We start from the raw sequence: 23286 nt of genomic DNA, 5'->3' as shown, positions 1-23286 counted from the left end.
AATAGCCCTTTTTGTTACTTGGTCATCTATCATGGAAAAATGGCCCAGATAATCTGCGAAGCACCACTTGATGTTACGCTTGATTTTTAGCTGGACTTTTGAATGAGGCCAACACATTTTATAATCAATACAATGTAGCTATTAAATTATTATTGCTGTTATTTATTTGTATTGCAGTAGTGCTCAAAATCTGCTAGGCATTTTTCAAACAAAAGGGAAGATCCTGACCCAAAGAGCGCACAGGCTTAAAAAACAAAGACAGGATGTAACATATGAGCAAAGCGATAGGCTGAAAGGCATATATGTCTGCCTAGTTATATTTGCTTCTTGATCTTTTGTTGTTGTTTTTAAGTTAAACACCCTGTTTTCCCTTTCTGCCACAAATTAACACCTTCATCTTCTCACACAGCCATTGCCAGTTTTAGGGCAAGTCTACACTACAGCGCTATATCGGCACAGCTGCACTGATGCAGTTGCACTACTGTAGCACATCTGGTGAAGAATGCACTATGCCAATGGGAGAGCGCGCTCCTGTCGACATTATTACTCCACCTCGGCAAGAAGCGGAGGCTATGTTGGCAGGAGAGCATCTCCCACCGACATAGTGCTGGTGTGGATAGCACGAAACTTCCATCGCTCGGGTTGGGGTGAGGCATTTTCATACCCCTGAGCTACGTAAGTTAGATCAACATAAGTGGTAGTGTAGATCTGATCTTAGATTCAATTTCTGTCATCCATTCCCTCACAGCATTTGACCCACACACACAATCCACCACCTATGAAGTTACCCCAGGAATGAATTTCACCTACTGTTACTATTGTATACAAATGGTATAGAAACGCCTTGTATATCAGCTTCACAGGTGGTCAGCTTACCCCATCAGCCATCTTTTACTTAGATTTTAGTGGGTGTGATCTGCGTTGATCCAGAGGAAATGGTACATTCATATTATTAAGTTTACTTCCCTTGGCTAAATTTTGCTCCTGACTTTCCTATATTTTCTGTGCCCTCCTTACTGCTACAGATTTTATTTCTAAAGTAAGGATTCAGTTCTCCTGTATAGCTGCAGTGAGGGCACAGGTTTTGAAGCTGCTCAAATTCAGATGTTTCTGTTTGTTAGCCATTCAGTAATATGTCTAGTGTATTGAAGTCTCTGAACTTGAGCATCACATAATGTCAAGATGAGTCATCTGTTTATTTCCTCAGACATAGGGCATATTTCTGTTTGCAAAGCCTTTTTAAATGATTTAATCTGATTAACCTGAGTATACCCCAAACTGTGCAGGACAAGATTTTCATAAACAGTTACCTAAAGTTGAGTTCTTAAATCCATATTTAGGCACTTACATAAGTGACCTGACTTTCTAAAGTTCTGAGCATCCAGCAGTTTACATTGACTTTCATAAGAGCTGCAGGGTGCCCAGAACTTTTAAAATCTAACTATTCATTTAAGTGTCTACATGATTTAGGAGCCTAATGTTAGGCACCTGGTGTTGAAAATCCTTGCTCCCAGTTCCAAATGCATTCTAAGCTCTAGTACCTAGAATGGCACTTCCCTTTCTATTATTGTACATTAGAATACAAAAGGTGGACACTAGTCTCAGGTTACATGGTATAAAAAGGCCCTGATGTCATTATTCATATTTCCAGTCTTATGCAAAGATCCACAAAGGCAGCAATGTTTGAAGTGGTGCACACTTTGGTTAAAGTGTGTTTTTGTTGTGGTGTGGGGGTTTTTAGATCTAAGTTTGCAGTCTTCTAATTCTGTATCTTTAGAAAGAAAGGACAACTGACAGTTCATTATGTATTACATTAAATGTCCTTTTGATCTCCCTGATCTAGCAGTAACTGACACATTTTATTTGTGTTTCAGATTGTGGTTGGCTGTGAGGCAACTTCTTGCGGTGACCTGCACTCTGTAATGCTGGAATACAGTAAGGATACCAGGTAAGCTCTCTCGATAATTTACCCCAGGACATTGCAAGACCAATGACACTGTACCTGTTAAATCTAATGAGCATATTGCTGGTACACATACACACACACACACACAAATGTCTTCAAAGTATCTCTTGTTTTAGTATGTCATACTCTTTGATACTGGACTATAAATTTTGGGCTAAAGCTATGCTGTACTAGAAGTCATGTGATGTTAATTTGTGGTTTAACTGGTGACATTGTCTCCTGCAATGTAGTATAATAGGATATATGAATTACTTCAGAAAGTGGGGCTGTATTTTGAACTTAGATGCCTTTTGCGTGAAAACAAGACCATGGAGCAAAGCCAGTATAAAAGGGCTCTTCTCTGACCTCTAAAGGAAAGGACTAAGGAAAAGAATTCCCAGTCATAACCTATAATACCAGGTCACAGGGGCTCCTGGTCTCTGCTTCCCAAATCCTCTTACCTGCACAGATGTATCACAGCATTTCCACCCTGTGGGAGATTACCATGGCTACACAAAGTTTGTAGACTTTCACACTCTATTTGTGATTACATTGCATGGAAATTATTGCTGAAGACCATTTGTGTTTTTTTTTAAAGAAATATTGCCATGACCTCTAGTAGGTTGCTAACTTTCCCTTATTATTTTCAGTTGTTCTAACAACATATTTTCTTTGCTTCCTACAGGACAGATTCATGGCAACTTGTCCAGACGCAATGTCTTCCTTCCTCATCTAATAGCATTGGCTGCTCCCCATTTCAATTCCATGAAGCTACCATCTATAACTCTGTCAACAGCTCCGCATGGAAAAGAATAACTATCCAGCTGCCTGATCATGTCTCCTCCAGGTAGGTTACCAAAAGGTCAGCTCACTTTGGAGATATCGAACTTCATCTGTCTAGCTGGCACTGTTAGTGTGGAACAACTGGTGAATTTAAAGTGTCTCTTTTTTGTCTGGACTTGGAAATGATACATAATGGACACCTTTGGGATTGCTTTTCTTTAATAAAAACTGCTACTGCCAAGGATTAAATAGTAATGACATTCAGGCTAAAGATTGCCATTGTGACACAATCATAAGGCCTCATCCTGCAAATACTTATTACTTTGAGTAGTCCATTGAAGCCAATCGGGGTAGTAATGTTAGCAAGCACTATTATTGGTAGTAAGTGTTTTCCAGGTTGGGATTTATAATTGTAGACCAATGTAAATCTTTAGACCAGGGGTTCTCAAACTTCATTTCTCCATGACCCGCTTTTGACAACAAACATTACTTCACGACCCCAGGAGGAGGGACCGAAGCCTGAGCCCGCCTGAGCCCCACTACCCCAGGTTGGGGGGCCAAAGCTCCAGCCTCATCTCTCTGAGCAAGGGGGCCAAAGCTGAAGCTCAAGGGCTTCAGCCCCAAGCAGGGGCCCTGCAACTTGAGCCCGGCCGCCCAGGGCTGAAGCCCTCCGGCTTTGGCCTTTGGCAGTGGGGCTCGGGCTTTGGCCCCGAGCCCCAGGAAGTCCAAGCCAGCCCTGGCGACCCCATTCAAAGGGGGTCTGGACCCACAGTTTGAGAACTGCTGCTTTAGACCCAGGGCAGTATTTTCAGAAATAGAAATCTGAAATTAGGCTTCTAAACCCATATATTGGCAACTGATTTTTGAAAGTGCTGAGCACTCAACAGCTCCAGTTTATCTTCCTAGGAGCTGTTGGGTTCACAAAGCTTTTGAAAATCACAAAAGTGTCTAAGTGTGCATTTCGGAGCGTAACTTCTATTTTTGAAGATCTTAGCCAGAGGCTCTGTCTATGGCACAAGCTGGGGTGTGATTCCCCTGGTTGTGTACACATATTTGCACTGGGTCTCATCGAGCTAGCGCAAGTATAAATAGCAGTAGAAAGGGTAGCAGCAGCGGAGGCAGAGCAGAGATCAAACCTCATTGAAACCGGTAGATACGTACTCAGCACAGCTAAGCCATACCTCCGCTGTCGATACCTGTGCTACCGTGCTACTTGATGTGAGCTAGCACAAGCATGTGTACACAAGTAGGGGAATCACAGTCCCATCTCAGAGTGTAGACTAGCCAGAGTCTGCTATCTATTTCATCCTAAAGCTGCTTAACTGAAGACAGTGGGACTACTTACAGAAGTGTGCCCTAGAATGAGTAGTAAATGTTTGCAGGATGAGGCCTATCAATATAAAATTCCACTTCAATGGAATAAAGTGTGCTGGTCTTTAGCGCGGTGTGGCCCTCTGGTGAAAGCTGGGAACTGGGAGCCTGGATTTCTGGGTACTATTCTATGAGCTCTTTCGCTGTGCGACATTGAGCAAGTCACTTCAGTCTCCTCTGTGCCTCACCCCAAAATGTTCTTACTATGCATTTTTTCTGTTTCAACTTTTGTCCATATGGTTGAATGTTTCTGTACAGAAATGTTGAAGTGCTGTCTGCAACATAATCTGATATTGTGTTGTTTGGTATTTGTAGTGCAACTCAGTTCAGGTGGATTCAAAAAGGAGAGGAAACAGAGAAGCAAAGCTGGGCAATAGATCATGTGTACATTGGAGAAGCGTGCCCTAAACTCTGCAGTGGTCATGGATATTGCACTACTGGAGCCATTTGCATTTGTGATGAAAGATACCAAGGTTTTATTTCTTATATTCCTTTATATGTATATATCTGTATGTTTGTATGTATATATGTTAATCTGGCTCAAAATGAAACAAATAAAATAGAGACACAGCCAAACATACTAACTTAGCACTGGAGTGCCTCAGTAACAAGTGACAAGATATAAATTCATAAATAGAAAGACTTTTCACCTTTGAATAAGAGATATCCCTGCCCTTTTTTACCTCCAGATTGAATTACTGTAATTTATTCTATGTGGAGCTACACTTAAAGGCCACTCAGACCTCACCAAGTGCAGAATGTGGCTGGCTGCTTACTCTGTTACTCCACACAGAGACCATGTTACACCTGTGTTCATTTCACAGAGTACACAGGCTTCCAGTTTGTATTCAAGTTTTTTATTTTGACCTGTAAGAGTTCAGTCCTGCAAGTACAGCACTTGGGTCCTGAGCCATCGAATCAATTAAGCGTGTGCTTATAAGTCCATGAGTGGTCCCACTAAACTGCTTAAGTGTTTTGTTGGATCAGGGCCAGATTGCTCACCACCTTGCAGGATTGAGCCCCATAACGTTGAATCCTGGCTATCTTAGAGATATTTCCATTAAAGCAATTGTTTCAAGCCTGCTGCAGATTTAGGCAGACATCTCTGCATTGGTTTACACTACGTTCACATTTTGAAGGTTTTCATTGCAAACAGGAAGACTAGAGACTTAGGTCCTGATTTTCTTCTCCCTGTTACTGTGCAAATCCTACTGGAGTCAATGTAGTTACACTGCGGTAAATGAGAAGAGAATCATGCCCTTATTTTTTTAAATGAAATCTTAGATTCTAATGCACAGTTATACAACAGTTTGAGCATAATCTGCAATTAGGAAGCATTGTATGCCACTGTGCAGTCATATTATACACAGGGCCCTGCCTGTGGCAGTAACTACAAGTTGAATCTGCAATTGAATTCAGTCATTTTTTCTCAATGTTTCGATACTTGTCTGTATTATAACTTTGCCTTGTCCTTTTTAGGTGATGACTGCTCTGTTTTCAGCCATGATCTTCCCAGTTACATTAAAGATAACTTTGAATCTGAAAGAGTCACTGAAATAAACTGGGAAACTATTCAGGGTGGAGTTATAGGGAATGGATGTGGACAGCTGGCACCATATGCCCATGGAGATTCACTGTACTTTAACGGATGTCAAATAAGGCAAGCTATTACAAAACCTCTGGATCTCACCCGAGCAAGGTAACAACACTTTACTATTAATTTGAAAAACCACCTTAACTGCTCATGACAGAAGTAACTATTTATAAAAATGAAATGGCATGTAGGGTTCTAATGATAATGATGAACAAGGATGGCTCTACCAGGTTGGCATACACCTTTCAGCAGCAAAAAATTAAGGGCAGCAAAATGTTTAGCAACTGTCAGCTGGGAGTTTATCAGAGAATAGGAAGTGACTGTTGGCTGGAAAGGTCAGATGGTTTTAGTACACCCAAGAGAGCACTGTATGCACAGCCAGCACTGAAGATGAGGCCATTGGCAGAGACTGGACACCAGACTGTTTGGACCGTTAGTGAGTGAGGATGCTAACAGTAATTACAGACCCACTTCCGGTATTACTGGTAAACTACAATTACATTCACCTACCAGCTAACAAGAATACCTTTTTCATTTCTGCTGTTTCTCTGGCTATAGAGTACAAAATGAAATCTGTCAAGGTTGGTACTTAATAGAAGGAATGCTTACAGGACACTGTATTTATCACTGAGGCCAATTGTAAAAGGCAAAATTAAGATTAGGCCCTTTCCACAAATTTGCCAAAATATTATCCATAAAGTTAAGCTTTTAACTTCTTATTTCGGTACCTAAACAAGGATTTAGAAGGCACTTATTGTTGTTTGTCCTTTGTTTTTTCCCTTTTTATTTTTTTGTACATATTCCTATTTGACTTTTTGGCATTGTTGATACACCTCACTTTTGAGCAGTTACATTGTAATCATGGATTGATTGCCTCCAATTACACAGATGGATGTTAAAATTATACTTAAACAGAAAACTGTTAAAAAGCATATTATTACTGAGAAAAGGGGTTGTGTTTTACAGATATTACAGCAGTTTATTTGTTTGCGAATAGTAATTATTCTTGAAGTTCTGTATTTTTAAAAAAGGATAATTACAAGTTGGCAATGTTTTCACTCCTACTTTAACACATTGCATACATTAAAAATCATTGTTCCCTGTGTTTTACAGCAAAATAATGTTTGTTTTACAAATTGGAAGCATTTCACAAACAGAGAGTTGCAATACCAACCTGAGTGATCCTAATACTGTGGACAAGGCAGTTCTACTCCAGTACAGTGTAAATAATGGAATTACATGGCAAGTAATAGCACAGCATCAGCCAAAGGACTTTATACAAGCCCAAAGAGTGTCTTACAATGTTCCGCTGTAAGTACCCAATCATACTACATTATTTCTAAATGCATACTATACATTTCCTGCAGGAAGGAATCTGTGCGGGAAAAGAGAGGAGACAAGGGAATGTGGAGGAAAAGGATGATAATTATAGCTATAATTAAAAACATAGCCTGCAGTCCTTTGATATAATTAAAATAAGTGCAAACTCTTTACCTTAAATTTAAAATATAAAATAATAAGCCATCAAAACCTTGTTTTTGTTTCCTGGATCAATTCAGTTTAAGTGAAAAGTATTTATATTGTTTCCCCTTAATTCTTTATGAATGCTGTATATTGTGGTTTAGGAGCACATGGATATTATTTTGGTTTTACTGTAAGTATTTTTGGGGGTGGATAGGCAGGCTGGAAAGGGTCCTTCTTAGTATGGAGGTCTAGCTGGTACTTCTCTTTGCAACCATAGGGAGGCACGAATGAAAGGAGTCTTACTGCGCTGGTGGCAGCCCCGTCACAATGGAACAGGTCATGATCAGTGGGCTTTGGACCATGTAGAAGTCGTCCTGTGAGTATCAGATTCACCTCATAACATCTCCATCTCCAAAAGCATGGCATGAATGTTAAACTCAGTAAGAAATGTTCTCTGAAAATCATTCTTTGCTTATGTTCTCCACTGACTGCAAAGGTCAGCATTTAAGGCAACCAGGAAATAAAGTTACAGACTAGGGGAGCATATTGTGCATCATGGAGAAATGCAGAAGGGAAAGCATGGACTTTAGCATCTTTAAATATTGGTGTATTCATATAAATCATCAAGGTCTTTGAAATATTTTATGATGTGATATCTGAAAAGATGTGTGTGTTCAGCAACTATGCTGCCATATAAAGTTGATTTACATCCTTTCAAAGATACAAAATAGTCTATTGTATTGCTCTTTGTACAGAGTAATGTTGTTGAATCAGGCTCTGAAAAATTGCATTAGCAACTAATGCCGTATTCATTTCCTTTTTTTAGTAAGAAGGATACTGTTCAGAAACAGGGTTCACTATATCAGGTTCCTATGATCCGAGCTCTATATTCATCCCCCGTCAAGATTTTACCAAGTAAAGTGTCTTCACCATATTGATTTCCCCATTAATAAAATGGGTCTCACTCTCAATATTAACCCGTTTTTACTGTATTACATCACAGAGAGATTATCTGCTTTTTTTTTAACAATTTAGTTCCAGTAGAGCTGAAATGCTAGTGCCTTGACGGGCTGGGACTCATCGCTGACAGTGGTTGGCAGAGAGAAGCGTGTCTTCCCGATAGATAGGTTCAAATGTTCATTTTTATTGAAAAAACTTTAAAAAATCAGCATAGAAATTAGATTTGGATAACATCCAGATTTAGTAATTATAAAAATGAGGTTTCTGTCTTTAAATTCAAACTAGTAGAGGCACCACAAGTATTGTTTTGTAACAGTAGCAAATTGGATTACTTGATCTCTAGTTAGCCCTGTTCTGCTTTCCACTGAGGCGCACCAGCTTGCATGGCATTCATATCAACCCCAAACAAAAGCCATACTGGCCCCAACACTAATTAGCTGTATGCGCTCCACTGCTTTTACACACGTTGCTGGGCTCTGCCTTCATAACATTAACCTTAAGTTTGAAGGAACAGAGGGATGGACATGGTTCTTGGCATCTCCCAATAACTAAGGATGTAAACACCCAGGCTAATTATTTAGGGCAGTGTTTGAGCTGAGGAAAGGTACAGATGCTTATGCAACATTCCCACTTCTCTCTGCTTTAAGGTGTGGTTCTTTTTTTTTAAGTTGAAAAAAAAGGAGAAAAGCAGTTGAGAAAAAAATTTAAGCAATCTAAACATTGATTATATTGAAATTGAGTATAATTAGGAAAAATGAGATAGAATTTGGAAGAAGAAAATTTAGGCTGAATACCAGGAGAACCTCTCTGACAATGTGATCTATCATGCTATAGGAGAGTCACCCAAGAAAAGTAGTGGAAGCCCCATCACTTGAGATACTTTAAAACTAGACTGGAGAAAGCAATAGAAAATGTACTGTAGGAATAGTATATCTGCTTTGTCCAAAAGTGGAATTAGATATGCAGACCATTCCCCATTGCTCCTGTTGAGGACTTTTTGAGGGCTCTCTCCGAGTTTTGGGCAAAGCCAGAACAGAGAGAACAACCATTGCTCCGTGCATTGGATAGTGGATATAGGTTTTCAGGTGAGCTCCTATGTGCCTGTCAGAATTTAGCTCACAATCTCTCAAGGTAGACAGACCATTACAAATAAACTGTTTACTTCCACAGAAGATATTGGTACATACAGAGCTATAGCAGTATGTTAGTAAAAGGCCAGATGTAGAATCAAAAACCCTGCTAATCACAATACTGTAAGATATGCTGCTCTCAGGAATTTAAAAATGATACACAATGGCACATATGGCAGGTACTAATTAGTAGTTAATTAGTTCTGACCTCTTTGTATCTCCCTGTACCTGCACTGGTTAGAACTGTAGTTAATCTGAATATTTTCTATATTACATAATAATAATTTCTTTTAAATAACATTCAGCTATAGCACAAACTCAGAACACTCAAAATCCCAACTCTTGCTTAGACACTGCCAGGGTAGGGGGCAATAACATGCAATGGATACAAGATACAGGATTAGGTGCTGGGAGACCTGGGTTGTCTTCCTAGCTCTGCTGGTACCTCATTGTGTCATCTTGGGCTGGTCACTTTACCTCTCTGCACCTCAGTTCCCCCGTTTTCAAAATGAGGATAATGATACATAATCACTTTTGTAAAGTGCTTCAAGAAGTAGAGATGAAAAGCTCTATATAAATGTTAATTATTACTATGAATGCTGGATGGTCTTACATCCACACATTAAGCATCACAATTCGTATTATGAACGCAGTTTATCTTTAATTCTTAATTCTCCTTGATTCTCTAGACATATACTGTTTGTAATATCTGAGTTTCCTTGGGATTTTCAATAACTGAGAGAAAAAGAGAGAGGATAAGGAAGAAAATGGGTCCTGGAAGCATAGGAAAGTTGATATGCTGGGTCAGATTCACAGCCCCAGAACATGGTGGTGTAAGTTATTTGTCAATAAATCAGCATAAGCAAGCATTAATTGGGGTAGCATATGCCAAGGAGGTAGAGGGGCAGAGCTGTACCAACCAAAAGGTGCAATTTTATGCTGTATTTAAATAAAATATTTTAATTAAAAGTAATGGAGGAGCAGCTTTACCCTAAACCTTCGTCCACTTCTCCATAGACTGCTTGTCCTGCTACAGCCCTGCCTTTCCATCTCAACTTGTCACTTACACCACCATCTATGTCATCTCGTAATTTGGCTTTACAAACTAAATTCTGCACACAAAAATACCCCATGCCAGGGGCATCCACTGGAGTTAAGTTGTCAGGAAACCACAGGGAGTGGTAGAGTTGCGTCCTGTATTGATCCATGGATTATGAGCACAGAATCGCTGCCCACTCTGCAAGGGAACAAAACCTACCTCCACAATGGATTGATCCAAGGAAAATGCCAAGAGGCAATCTTCTCATAATTTTTCACCCCACCCCAGTCCCCTTACTAGTGTTTTCTGGGAGGGTATTATGTGAGTATTAGTCAGCAAATAACTAATGATTCATATGAAAGGTGACCATATGTCCCAGAAAACCAGGAATATCCCTGTTTTCAGGGCCTCTCTGATAGTCCCTGTCTGTTTAATACAGTTTGAGTTTCGCCCCATTTTTGTAACCCCTGCAGATTGGCCACCTGCAAGAGACACCAGTTAGCTGAGCTGGTGACAGTGTTCACAGGCCAGCTGAGTGCACCTCAAGGACTAGCCCTGGCCAGGCCTGTCATATGTTGACAACCTGTCCTCCTCCCAAGGAGACCTCCCAGGGAGTCCCCTCTTGCTCAAGTTTTCAAACTACCCCTCCTCAACACATAGAGCCAGAGGCACAGTGTGGTGAAGGAAGGGAGAGGCATTGCATGGCTGAGGCACAAATCAAGGAATGGACACACTCTTCTCTCTCACCATTCAGTGTACACCTCCCTGCCCCGCACCAAAATCATCCTCTCCCCTGTCTTCTTTTGCTCTACCCCCAGGAGACAGACGTCCTGATTTTTCATTTTAAAAATCTAGTCATCCGTGTTGTCAATGTGTATTGAGGGGCTCCCACATACATCTCAAACATCCCAGGGGGAGATGGTATAAACACTATAAACACCATCTGATTATAAACCTTACTACTCCAGCCATAATATTAAACCATACTATGATCATACTTTGTATTCCTTTTTCTCTGGCAGGGGGTTGAGGGCTGCAAATTAAAGACCAGCTCCTCATCTCCCAGTCCAACTCCTTTGTTCTGCCATGGCACAAAGGGGCTGGAAAGCCACCCAGGATTCCTCTTGCATAGGGAACTCTCTTGCTGGTGTAGAGCAGGCTATTCAAGCTATATGCACCATATTCCTTGTCCAGAACAGGAGGAATGTTGGAGAATTGAGACCATGACCAGAGCACCTTGAACTCCAGCAGTCCTGTGCTAGCAGAATGGCCAAAGCCACAGGAGGGCCATTGTAGCCAGTGTGGGTTAGAGCTTGATGTCAGGAACAGAAACAGTACTTAGCTTTCCACAGGACTAGGGGAGCACAAAGGAAGGATTAAGTAATCTCTGACTCCTGCCCCATGTTCTGCACTGGATGTGACTCAGTGAGACCTAAGTATCTGGATCTTAAGTTATTAAATTCAAACTGTTTTAAAGCTATAAAAGTATCTTAGTAAGCATCTTAATCCTTACGCTGCTGAGGATGACAATACTTCTTCTCTTGTCGTATGCAATGCAGTCATAGCCGTGTTGGCCCCAGAATATTACAGGGACAAGTTGGGTGAGGTAATGTCTTTTATTGGACCAGCTTTCGAGCCATGCAAAGCTCTTCTTCGGGTCCTTCAGGTCAGCTTGTCTCTCTTGCCAACAGAAGTTGGTCCAATAAAAGATATTCCCTCACCCATCTTGTTTCTCTAAACTTCTCAGCATTCTGTACTGAGGTGCCCCCTTCTTACCACAACTCCCCGTCTCCTCTCTCTAACCCTCCCTTGCTTTCACTACTTTTCCTCCCTAAGCATGCAGACAGCCAGATTCTTCCAGCCCACCTCTAATCACTGCCATTTGGCCTACATGCACTGAACGACTGTAGGTTCCATGCCAGCTTCTCCTCACCACCAGCATCTGCTGCTGGTATGCACTCCCTGTCCCCTGAAGATTCCCACCTTCAAGATGAGTGAGGGACATAGAGGGCAGGCTGGGAGTAGTGGCACCTCCAGGGATGTTGTGGTCAGTAGGGACTCATTGGAAGCAAGAGTGCAGGTCTGATTCTGCTTTCCAGCAACTTACCAATGTTCCCTACTCCCTCCTACAGTGCCCTCTAGTGGCCACTTAATCCCTTAGAAATAGAGCAGTTTCTAGAGTTACATTTATGAATATTTTTATACTTACATGACCTTAAAATGTCTATGTTGATGCTTTGGCTCTTCTCATCCCTCCAAATATTTAAAATTAATTTTCTCCTGAGACTCCATGCCAATTTAGCATCCAGAACATAGTTTATAGCTGAGTTATAAAGAGGATTATTATATATTGTTCATTCTGATTTACTCCTGATTCTGATAACACAAACATACCACTAGCCTGTGACATGATATGGGCTACATTTCCAGAAGTTTAGCCTCTCCTTTTGTGAAAGCAATTTTTTTTTCTTCTCCCAAGATAGATTGCACAAACAAATATGCCAATATTTAGAACGGCAGTTAATTTGCACATGCAAAACCTGTGTGTGCAATAAGGAAGGCTGGAAACAAGGGCCTATCTGTAATACTTCTTTGAATCATTCAATTAATATAACAGAAATATTCCTAATCCTGTAATGCAGCTGCAAATAGTGCTCAGAGTGAATATAGAAGCTATTATGAATATAGTATATATTGGTATGATCTTGCCAGCTAATAATTTGTCAAACTATTTTAATAGTGGTGGACCTATAAAGTGGGGGTGAAACTGCTATCAAGTCATCTTGTCCCTTTAAACCAAGTTTGCTTTTGATTCATTTGTTAATACAGCATACATTCTCTTTGCACTTTTGAAGAAAGTTTTGGGCAGATTCCTTACATGATCAATGAATGTGGCCCTTCTTAGGATAAAAAAGTAATTCTCCCTCACCTCCCATCCCCCGCCTTCCACTCCTACAAGAAGAATGCTTATTCTGTGCCCAAGTACCTCTACCCTAAAAACGGCCTGCGTCCAGCTCTGCATTGCATTTGCACTTCAGTTTTTCTCTACATATAATTCACAGTCTGTCTGCTGCACAATAAAACCACACACCTTTTTTGCATGTGCTTCTTGAAAAGCCATTTCTTTGTAAACAGAGTGGGCCCTTAATAACTTATAAAGAAATAGTGAGCTCTGATCAAATGCATTCAGAACTGAAGGGGAATAAACTGCAAACTAAGGGTCTGATCCTTCATTCTTTAAGCACCCAAAACTCCCAGCGACATCCTTGGGAATTTTAGTTGTGCAAGAAATGTAGGATATGGCCCCATTCTTGTGTGTTTGTGTGTTTAACTTTGCAATAATAATCACAGAAATAATCCCTCCATAAACCATCACTTCATGCTATTCATTGTCGAGATAATGTTACATTTTTGGCACAAATGATTTGGATTTTGTGTTGCATTTGTTGCAAAGAATTTTTATGCTTTTTTGCAATATTCAAATATAAATTATATCTTCTAGCCATAACAAAACATATTCAAGTGGGAAAACATTTTCATTTGCTTCATTTCTTTAGCAGAAAGCAACGCTTTGAAACATTTCACTGAAGATTATTAAAAATATTTGTAATAAAGAAAAGGAACAATTAAAATGTTAGGGCATTATCTTTGTATTCACAAGATTTATGCCAAATTTAGTATGTGCTTTTAAGACTGTCTTTTACTATGTTTCTAAAAAAAATTGCATGATGAATTTTTATAGAAAATATAAATGTTGATTTTAAAATTCAGAAAATAATTTGTTCAATTTTTATTTTCAAAAGAGATGAAAAGTCCTATATTGCCTCTAAACCTCATCAGGCTTTTATGACTAGTCACAGTGCTGCATGCATTGAAAGGCATTTTCTAATTTGTGTTGTATTTCATTATTTGCTGTCACTGGTTTTACACTAGAGTAAGGTAAGTACTTTCCCTGAATTAATATCAAATATATGTTGGTAGTACAGCTAGGGTACTTTTAAAGACTCTAACCCTGTATTTCGTCAATGATATTTTGTGGGAAAGGGATCGGCCTCATTTGTACTCTCAAAGAAGTGATCATGCATTGCTGTCTCATAAAGGCCCAAAGCCTGCAGCTGTTCCTCACAGACTGATTCTGTGGGGTTCTCAGTGCCCTGAGGAGTTAAAGTTTGCAGGATATGTTCAGCACCTCACTCAAGCAAACTTTCAATTAAGACAGTGGGCGTTGTAACTAAGGATTCAGAGCCCTGCTCATGGTAGGTGCTTGGCTCCACCTGAGAGTTCCTGAGTGCTCCCAACAATCCTTGAAGTAGGTCGGAACTGAGGATGCTCAACGACTTGCAGGATCTGGCTCTTAGACCTGATGTAAAATTCTCACTATTTTCAGTAAATTAAAATTACTGAATTAAGGCCAAAATTATCTGCTGTGTGTCAGTAAACATGTACAATAAATATATGCAGTGATGCATGAGCATGTAACTAAAACAAGCAATAAGTATTTATTTGGGTGGATTTTTTGCTTATTATAACATCATCACTTTGTACGGCCATAGTTATGCAGCTAGGCATTTCTAATCACCATAGTAGCTAGAGACATAGGTTTTAATACTGATCCTATTGGAGTTTTGCCATAGACTTCAGCAGGGCCAGGGTTTTGCCTGGAGTCTGTCACCATTCTTAGGGGGTTTGTAACTCAGCTGCATGCTAAACACTGTTATATTTATTTATCAGACCATGTTGCCTTTCATTTTTTCAAAGGCTTGATTTAGGTTAAAGTTTGGTTTGGCACCCAGAAGCCTTTGTTTCTGACGTGCCATTTCAGTTAAAAATATAAATAACAAATAAAAATAATTCATGGTCTTAGAATAGGTACCTATTATTTACCAAATGTTCTTATTTGCTTGGCCATGTTTAATTTAAAACAAAAAAAAAAGCAGGATAATAGTCCAATATGTACTTTAAGAAATTTATATTTTAAAAAATCTTGTTAAATTGCTGAGGCTTAAAAGGCACATACAGAGTAACTCCTCATAAATTGCTTTATTGTTCATGCTTACTGAGCATCCCCAGCATGGCTCTTCATTATACTAGATCTGCCTGAGCTGCTCTCGTTTACAGTGGTGTGACTCCAGTGACTTCGTTGGAATTACTTAGAATTTACTAGTGTAAGTGAGAGCAGTATTTCAGCCCCCATATTTTTTTTTAAATACAAGCAGATTGCCCTAAAAAGGTGACAGATTGGATTGTGCAATAATTGCTTCCTAGGTTTTGTTACTATTCATTCTGTCAAATGATCCACAGATAACTAGTCTTTGGGAGATTTTTTTTCATCTGTACTCTTCATCCAATGATCTGGTAAGTGCACCGAAGATGCACCAAAGGATCAGTGCATGCTGATGAACCTTGGAAAGTTTATTGTGCACTGTCACTGAAATTGTAATGGTGTCTAAGTTCCCTTTGCAGTTGGAATGATTCCATTCAGATCCCATAATATTTGAGGTAGGGATTGTTTCTCCCCATATATCTTTGAAGTGCATCGCACATTGTGGATACTGTTACAATGTAAATAATAACAACAGCATCTCTATACAGTCTTAATGACAAATCTGTTTATTTCTAAAAAAAAGAAATAAAGTTCCGTACTGCTATATAAAACATTAAAGGGCTTCTTCAGACACTAAATCCAATAAATGCAGAATTATCTTTTCTGCAATGGCTTTATGATATAGCTATTAAGGTGATCTTATAAAGTACTATTGGACTTTGTTCTCTTATCAATGTATGATGTTAACTTCCATTATAGTTAATAAAATTATATGCATATACCTCCACCCCAGCCCACAGATGGCAGAATATACTCTTATATGCTGCACTAAAGGTCAGATCCAACTTCTATGAAGGCAATGAGAATTTTTCCATTGACTTCACTGGGCTTTGAATCAACCCTTCAAGCCCTAACCAACTCCTACCAAAGTCAGTGGGAAGACTACCACAGACTTCAGTGGGAGTGAGATTGGGTCCTATCAGCACAACTGAAGGACTGAGCATTAGCTTAATTGTTGTTTTGTGGGTTTGGTTTGGTTTTGTTTTCATACCTTTTTTTTCTTGTACTGCACAGTTTTGATTTAACATAGTAAAACATGTGAACTCTTTCCTTGGGGCACACAACAAATACATTTCACCACCTTGTAAAATACCACTAATAGATTGAACTTAAGTCAAAGACTAAGCAGCTGCTTCTGGCCTATAACTCACGTGATCATCTTTTCTAAATGAAAATTCTTCATTTATTTCCTTAAAATGTCTGCAGCATAATTATTGTTGCTTAAGTCTTGTTAGTGTCATTACATTTAAGGTGGTAAGCAGTGTTAGACAGAGATGATAGTGTACTAATAAGAATTGTTAAAGAACATTTTGAGCTATTTGTTCTTCTTAAAAACATATTTGATTTGCCTTAAATTATAAGGTGGCAGGAAAATAAAGGTGCACAGGAAACATTAGCTTTGCTAATCACTGTCAGTCTCACACAAAGCTATAATAAATTATTGTAGTGCAGAACTTCCCTTTCTGGGTAAAAGCCAGGTGACATCAAGCTCAAATGTTAAACAAAAACCACCTCTTAAATGAAAGATGCTCTGGCATAATGGCTACTGTAACAATGCAAGAGTTTGTATTGTATCCATTCCCACCAGAAGCTGCATGGCTTGAAAAACTGGGCGGGCAGGGTAATAGAGTCAATTATTGTAGTGTACTGTAGTCTATAAATTAAGTTCTCAGTTAGTTATTGGAAAGGGGATAATTTTGAAGTCAATTTTATACAGGTGGTTTCTTTATACAACAGTAAAAGCTATTCTTGCCTATGGAGGTTCATGCTTATTTTGAGAAACGTGTATTTAATCTTTTTCCTTAGGGGTCATATTCACTAAAAATAAGCTTATGCACTTGGAAGGGAGAGGGTAATTGATTGCAAGCTGAGCATTTACTTTTCATTCACAATGAAAACTCACCACCCTGCCCTAGCTCCCCAAATAGAGAGTTAATTGTGACACCTGCTGCCAGTTTGTTGTTTCATGCATCACCTTTATAACAAAACTTAGGACTTGCTGAACTCCCTGGGTTGTGGACCTCCACCAACAGAGGCCCACAGTCCACCTGAAGCAGAGGTAGATAGGCCAAGCTGCCAGCATCCTGTTCACCACTGGGGGACCAAAACCAACCCCCACTACCTCCAAAGCAGGCTGATCAGCCCTGGAGGGGCAGAGCCAAGCCAGCCAGAAGCTGCATGGACTCCACCAGAACGTATTACTGTCTTTCCATGGAATCACACCAGGGAATTATGGTGGCATTCCTTGGACTGAATCTCCCTCACTCTGGTGCAGTCAGTGTTCCCCTCATGGATGCATAGGGCTGAAAATTGCATCCCACCCCTTGCATCTACAAGGGTGAATCTGACCTTGAGACTTGATCTTTATAGGCCTGATCCTGCATCCATTGAAACCAGAAAAGATAGGATCAGGTCCTGTGACAGTTCATCTTATGGTGGGTAGCAGTTGTTCTGCTGAATCACTGAGTTTTCTCACGCTGGCAACCATCAGTATTGTTGGTTGCACATAGGATCTGATTGTGGATGTTGGACTAAGATGGCTTCCAGCTTAGCCTTGAGGGAATATTAATATTTTTTGCAAATAGTGTCCAGAAGGGATAGTGCAGCGGCATTAAGCATCAGGATTATAATACTTGGGCTTCCTAGAACAGTGTCAAAGCCTGATAGAGTCAACACTGCCCTTTATTATTCTGAGATAAATTCATTCTGTGCAGTTTCTTGTGGGGGACCTCTCTGCTGAGACTTTACAGATTAGGCCCTTGCTGCAAAGTATGGACATTAAATTCCCCATGTACCTTCTTTTCATTTTTAAAAGCAGGGGTTTCACCCCAGGTTCTGACCAATGTATCTGTCCCCTCTCCTCCCAGTGTTGTGCCATAGTGGTTGCCACGCTCCCCACCCAGAACCGGTTGCTTTCAAGTGATGTGTGTATATGGATAGTGAAGTGGTTTGTGATCAATAGGCATGAAAGGCGCTGTAGTAATGTCAGATAGTCGCATTCTGTGCTACATGTATTTTTTCATTCTCATAACTCTGGATGGATTTTGCTTGTAACTTTAAATGAGACTTGTATTCACCAGTGTGCTAATGAGAATTACAAGCAAACAAAGTTAAACCAAATGGAGCTGTTCAGAGTTCCACTCCACCAGCACAGATGGTAGAGCTTAGAATTGCCATATAGCCTCAAAAGTGAGTCTCTTCAGGGTTATGTGCAAGTTTGCATTCAGGAGCAGAACTGTATTGAATCGTCATGAAAGTTATGAGTTTCTTCTCCAGAGCCTGTGGCATTCCTATCAGTTAGGAATTAAGCTGCCAGGAGAAACATGGAGCGACATCTCTGATGCAAGTGCATTTAATCAGTGGCGCCGCACCAGGAATATATTGGCTTGGTTTTATAACTTTTGGCCAGATATTACAAGGCACACTGTTCGGAAACCAATCTCTCGGCAGGAAACACTGAAGAGACCTCTTTTTTTCCCCAGTTCATTCTTTCCAGACTGGTAGCTCTGAAAGTGGCCTCTCCTGACACCCAACCTAAGTGAGGGCTTGAACATTGGGGAAAAGGCTTCTTCAGCAAATATTAGCTGTTTATATGTATTACAACTGTTTCAGTGTAGATTATTTTAACTATGTTTATATTTAAATACAGCTCAGCCTTTTTATGGAATTTATACATAATATGCACCAAAATTCTTGCACCATCTTCTGGCCATTCTATATGCTAGGACTGGTGTAGCCAAAGGGCCAAAAATAGCAACAGCCATGTCCCTCTCCCTTAAAGGAAGTTGAAGTCTAGTTGGTGGTGCTAGTCTCTAGTGATTAGATACAACAGCCTCCACCCATTCAGTTGTAGTGTATATTAGGCCCCCATAGGGTGACCAGACAGCAAATGTGAAAAATCGGGACAGGGGGTGGAGGGTAATAGGAGCCTATATAAGAAAAATACCCAAAAATCAGGACTGTCCCTATAAAATCAGGACATCTGGTCACCCTAGGCCCCCAAATACCCCTATCCTATTCAGCCAGTAAGGAAATTTACTTTTCATGGACTTTTCATGTTACTTTCCACAATTTTCCATTTGTTTCCCTTGTGCTCTGGGATTTCCCTTTGTTTTGTTTTATTAGGGTGACCAGATGTCCCGATTTTATAGGGACAGTCCTGATTTTTGGGTCTTTTTCTTATATAGGCTTCTATTACCCCCAACCCCCTGTCCCGATTTTTCACATTTGCTGTCTGGTCACCCTGTTTTATTAAGCCTTACCGTCTTCAAAGAAAGAGCCCTATTTGGAAATGGAAAACTGTCTTGATTTCTCATTTAAAATCAGGTCACTCTATTTCATGTGTTTCTTTGATCCTCTTCTAAAGATTTTTGGGTTGTTGGGGTTTTTTAAGAAAACTTCACTCAGTCAAAGTCATTTAGTTCAAAGGTTTGCTACTTAGCAAATCTTAAAGTTTGGGAGGTGGAGCAGTGTTTTTATTTTATTCTCAAAAGGAAGTGGCTACTCACCAGACCCTGTAAGGGATCCCACTCTGGATTCCATGTGCTTTAAGCTCTAGAGTCTGAACAGAGTTCAGGCACTGCCCCGGCTTGAGGTCTCTGGGCACACTCTTGGGGTGCAAATCCTCTGTTTAGCATCCCCTCCTGAGAGCTTAGACCGGTAGTCCAACTGCCTAGCCTCTGGGACTAGTGCTAACCCCTCACTCTCCTGTAGTTTAACACACCCTTTCCCAGCACACCAGCCAGGTACGCACTCTGGGGTCACAGGGTTAACACTTTAAGGGCATATAATAGGTTTCTCTCTCTCTCTCTCTCTCTCTCACACACACACACACACACACACACACACACAGCAGAGCAGAGCATTCTTTGGGTTGGGGTCAGAATCCTCTGTGGGTTTTCCCAGGGTTCTTCTTCTCAATCATGGAGCGCCTATCTTTCCCTCCCCAGGTCAGTTTGCTTTGATTTTGGTTGGTCCTGCAGCTAAACTGGGCCCTGTTTGCTATGAAAATCGCTTGTCTTTTCCCCCTTGCCTGCTCAAAACTTCTTGTGTGGTTCTCACGTATGAGCCCTTTTCAAAATCCTGCTTTGTCATCTCTGCCCCTTTATTCTGGCTGAGGATTTTCCACTCTCTCCCCTTCACCATCCTCCTGCAGAGAGGTAGGATAAAATTGATTCTTCTAGGCTTCAGCTAAACCATTGTCCCATGGTACGTTCGCTCGAATAAGTAGTTGTGGCATTCTAATGACCCCCCCACCACCATTGTGCCTGGTGAGGGAGGGATGTGACACACCCCTTGTCAGCAAGGGTGGAACCACATTCATATAGAGGTATTCAATGATACAGAAATTTTCATAACAACTGAGCAACATTGGCCTGAATTCACAAGTTCTACAAACAGACTCCCCAAATCGTCACAATAGCAAAGCCAGACGTTAGGGAGGTGGAGCGGTATTTTTCTGATGCACTCAAGAGGAAAGGGGTTAACAGCATCTCTCCCATTTAGGAATCTGTAAATGAGAGAGACAAGGATTTTTGGAGTATAAATCAGGCTTGGAGAAATGCCCTATGTTGGGAGGGGATAGAGTGCATACAGCTTGAGTGAATCTGGCCCTAAGCCCCCATCAGTGATAATTAATTTAAACTCTTGCTCTAGTTCTGAAATACTGAATTGTAAGCAAAATCAAAGTGGGCCCGAGTCTCAACTGCCTTGCACCTTGTACAGTCCTTGTCACTGTTCGAACATGCTATCAGATGCGAATGGTAATATTTTACATCACTTTGCAGAGGCAGAAAAGACTGTGCAAGGCACAAGAGGGTAGAGAATCTGGCCCCCCAGCTTACATGTCAGAAGGCAATGTCAAAATGGATGCAAAGAGATTGACATTCTTTTCCTCCTCCCTACCCTTTGATTTTAACAGCACTCGCAAACAAAATTACATGATGAATTTTTCACGGCAACATGGGCTCAGGCATTTCTACAACAGAAGACGAAGGTCACTTAGACGATACCCATGAAGAAACGAGAAATTTATATTTTCCTCCCAACATGTGATGTGTTGCTTTCCATTCTTTAAATCTTAGCACTGCATCTGGTATCAGGACTTTTCTGCAACTGGCTTGGTGAATAACGAAAAGCCTTTCTCAAGACAGAGTGTACACCACTTTTTCGCACTGTGAACTAATGAGAAGTGACTTATTTTCTCATAGGTAAATGTTTTAATGTTGACGTGTCTGTGAAAATTGTGATCTGTTGTAATATCAGTTACAGTGGCAGTATGGGAAGTAAGCAACTAATCTGTTTAACAGGAAAAAAAGTTTAAGCACAAAGACTTTTTCAGATTTTATGTTTAAAAAACTACATATTAAGTACAGTATTTAACATTCTTTGTCACATAGCTATTTAAATGCACTTGTATTTCAGCTCTGTATCATATTTTATATGATTAAGTTATCATTGTCTTCTTTGTATTCTCTTCTACAACATGACACATTGGCACTGTATTTACTTGTTATGTTGTTGTAATATTTTGCTGCTGATTTTTGGGCTATTTACACTCTGATAACATGCATAAAGCAAATTGCAATACCTACTCAAGAAGATAATTGCAAAAGTAGTTGTAAAGACGTTGATCTCCTTCAGTCTTACTCTTTGATATGTCTGTTGGTTAGCATTGTTTTGTGGATAAGAAGAATGCTTGACATTTAAACTTTTTTACTAAGCAGCTGTGGATAAAACCCCAAACAGAAGTTCCCATTTCCTTGTCTAAAGGTAAAACAGTTCTCTGAGACTGATTTACTTACAATAACTGCCATTTGATGTCTGTAGTAATGGAGTGATTTGTAAAGTGAAAGTTTCATCGTGTTCTATTTGGTGTTTGTTTCTATTGCGGGTCATGTTTGTATCTTCTGATAAAGTTGTACCTACACCAGCAACATTACAATGCCCCTATAGCCCTAAGCTGTCTATTATCATAAATAAAATGTTTCACTATATGGTGAACCAAGCTAAAGATCCATGCTTCAATAAAGTAAAGTTGATAAACAAGTTTGTTATTAGATTTTTCAGGCCATTGTGTCCTAAATTAAATTAATTGGTAAGGGATTTGGTTTGCTCACTCAGATTCTAACAATAGCACACAGATGAACACTGTTTAATATTTTTTAGTATTTAGTACATGGTGCTTCAGTAGTGTCTTTCCTTTGGGAATCTCAAAGTGCTTTACAGACATTAATTGAGGAAGCTTCATAACACCTCTGAGATATATAAGTATTTTACAAGTGGCAAACCTGAGGGCAGGTGAGTAAGAACAAACATTTGCAAGCTTGGATACCTAAAGTTAGGCACCTAAATCCATATTTATGCTGATCCCATACAATTTCATGGAAAATGTGGGTGTTGAACACTTCTGAAAATCAGGCCATTAGGGGCTAACTCTAGGATCTATAATTGAAAACATTGACTTAGCCAGAGTTACATAATGCATCATTGGCAGAACTGGGAACAAAACCCAGTTCAGACTTCCAGTGTCCTTCACTATGGACTGGACCATTCCTTTTTAAGACAATTACTTTACTCTCAATCTTGTCAATCTGTTTAAAAATATATAAAAGATCTATTCAAAGGAAAGAGTTTTGAGACCCTAACCAAACTATTATTAAATTGTATAATAGTTTAATGGTTTTTTATTATAAGACTGAAAATATTATAATACAAAGTCCCTCCTTCTGAACAAAGATCCAAGATATTAAAACTCTTTTCTTTAAGATAATTTTATTTGGCATAGCATGTCAACAGATGGACCACATTTTAACATACAGCATGTTTAGCTGTTACATGGCGAGAAAAACACTTTCTATCAAGTACAATTGTATAAGGGAGTGAGGAAGGTGAGTA

The 23286-nt window shown here is 39.9% G+C and overlaps 1 protein-coding gene across 1 annotated transcript in view; it reads left to right on the top strand.

Moving 5' to 3' along the window:
- RELN (reelin) overlaps nucleotides 1-22437 on the top strand; it is a 446977-nt gene extending 424540 nt beyond the window's left edge. Inside the window, exons 58-64 of the mRNA XM_054017864.1 lie at nucleotides 1875-1948; nucleotides 2631-2792; nucleotides 4415-4572; nucleotides 5579-5798; nucleotides 6807-7004; nucleotides 7435-7533; nucleotides 21311-22437. Of these exons, the coding sequence (XP_053873839.1) occupies nucleotides 1875-1948; nucleotides 2631-2792; nucleotides 4415-4572; nucleotides 5579-5798; nucleotides 6807-7004; nucleotides 7435-7533; nucleotides 21311-21407 (1008 nt within the window). The 3' untranslated portion in view covers nucleotides 21408-22437. The remainder of the gene's footprint in view (nucleotides 1-1874; nucleotides 1949-2630; nucleotides 2793-4414; nucleotides 4573-5578; nucleotides 5799-6806; nucleotides 7005-7434; nucleotides 7534-21310) is intronic.
- The last annotated feature ends 849 nt before the right edge of the window (nucleotides 22438-23286 follow it).

Source organism: Malaclemys terrapin, chromosome 1 (assembly GCF_027887155.1).
Source record: "Malaclemys terrapin pileata isolate rMalTer1 chromosome 1, rMalTer1.hap1, whole genome shotgun sequence".
In the NCBI taxonomy this organism is placed as follows: Eukaryota; Metazoa; Chordata; order Testudines; family Emydidae; genus Malaclemys; species Malaclemys terrapin.
Note: the sequence above shows the minus strand (reverse complement) of the source record. Positions and strands in the feature narration are given on the sequence as shown.